Genomic DNA, 1,569 nt, shown 5'->3' with positions numbered 1-1,569 from the left:
TCCACGGCTGGCTCAGGAGTGATGGGGCTGGCAAGCTGCAGTGGGTTTGGAGGGGGCAGGTCAAACGTGAGCGAGATGACCGACTTGCTGGGGGTGTCGAAGAGCTTGATCTTGCCCCCTTCAGGTCCTCGCGCTGGGAGAAGGGGTTGACACGCTGTGGCGTCTCCTTGGTCCTGGCCTCAGTGCAGGGCTCCGAGATGGGTGATTTGGGAGGGAAGACGTCAGAGTGGCTGTGGGACAGGTGCTGGTCTGGCTGCAGGTGCTGTGTCCCCAGCTCACGCAGTGGGGACTGCTCAGCGCAGCCAGCCACCCTCATGGCCACTCCTGGGTTGGGACACAGGAGGGAGTCACCAGTGGAATGTGGGGACAATACGGGCAGAGGGCTATGGGGCTCTGTCTCACAGATCCTCTCTCCCACAATGATGGGCAACCCACACTGCTGGGACACCCACATACCACTGAATGTGGACACTGTGCTGGGTGCAGGCACGCTGTCCCCAGCGCAGAAGAGGGTGGTCCCCGGCACCCTCAGTGCCCAGCTGGTGCTGCAGGACACCCTCCAGGCACTGCGTGATTTCCAGGAAGGAGGGGCGAGAAGTGGGCTCCATCTGTAGGAGGGAGGAGACCCTGGTGAAGTTGGTGCCCCTCCAGCCCTCTAGGGCAGCTCCCATCCCAGGCAGGGAATGGGAAGCAGGGATGAGGGCATCACGACGCAAGGGCTCACGTTGCAGCAATGGAACGCCAGCTGGAGAAAGGCTGTCGGGCAGTCGTTTCCCACCATGGTGCAGAAAGTGGTGATGTCCAGGCCAAAATCCTGCTCCGAGGAGACAAGGAAGAGTGAGGCTGGGTGCCAGCACTGGGCTGGGTGCAGCAAGAGAGGACACTGGAGCAACTCTCAGTAGGGACAAGGTCCCATTTCACACTTTTGGTGACACATTACCAGCCCTGGTCCTGCCATGCCCTGCCCTTGCTTCCCATCCCATTGAGTTACCTCGGTGCGGGGCAGGTAGTCAGGGTCAGCGGGGACACGAGCAATGGTCTCACACAGGATGATGCCATAGGCGAACACATCAGCCTGCAGAAAGCAGGGAGTTGCAGGGGGCTGCAGTCTGAGACCATGTAGTCCCCTGCTGCAAGCCCTCCCCTCAGGTCCCCCCAGGGAGGGGGGGTCCCGTGCAGCGTCACCTTCTCATTGTAGATCTCCCCTCGCAGAACCTCGGGTGCCATCCAGTAGGGAGAGCCCACCACGGCCAGTGGCTCCTTCTCACTGCCCTCACTGGGGACACAGTGGCATGTCAGGGTTCCACTTCCCCAGATCCCATTCTCCCTGTGCCAACCATCCTCCATGCATCCCATGTCTCATCTCGTCCACCACTAGATCACCAACACCATTCCCTTCTCCACCTCCTCCTGGACATCCCTGAACGCATCTGTCTCCCATCAGTCCCCCCACCAGGGATCACTCCACCACCCTCATTCCCACAAAAACATCCATCACTCCCCCACTCCCACCCCAAGTGAGCTGGAAGCTCTTGCTTGGAGGATGGGGATGGACAGACAGACCTGTAG

General features: G+C 60.7%; 1 protein-coding gene across 1 annotated transcript in view; it reads right to left on the bottom strand.

Annotated features, from left to right (window-relative positions):
* Nucleotides 1-5: 5 nt before the first annotated feature.
* The window catches only part of LOC104915463 (dual specificity testis-specific protein kinase 1-like), a gene marked incomplete at its 3' end in the record, with an annotated part of 10,897 nt that continues 9,333 nt past the window's right edge, over nt 6-1,569 (bottom strand). The window contains 6 exon segments of the mRNA XM_019610786.2: nt 6-121; nt 124-462; nt 464-608; nt 725-814; nt 992-1,075; nt 1,186-1,276. Of these exon segments, the coding sequence (XP_019466331.2) occupies nt 6-121; nt 124-462; nt 464-608; nt 725-814; nt 992-1,075; nt 1,186-1,276 (865 nt within the window).

The sequence above is a fragment of the Meleagris gallopavo genome (genome assembly GCF_000146605.3).
Source record: "Meleagris gallopavo isolate NT-WF06-2002-E0010 breed Aviagen turkey brand Nicholas breeding stock chromosome 6 unlocalized genomic scaffold, Turkey_5.1 Chr6_random_7180001949208, whole genome shotgun sequence".
Taxonomy (NCBI): domain Eukaryota; kingdom Metazoa; phylum Chordata; class Aves; order Galliformes; family Phasianidae; genus Meleagris; species Meleagris gallopavo.
Note: the sequence above shows the minus strand (reverse complement) of the source record. Positions and strands in the feature narration are given on the sequence as shown.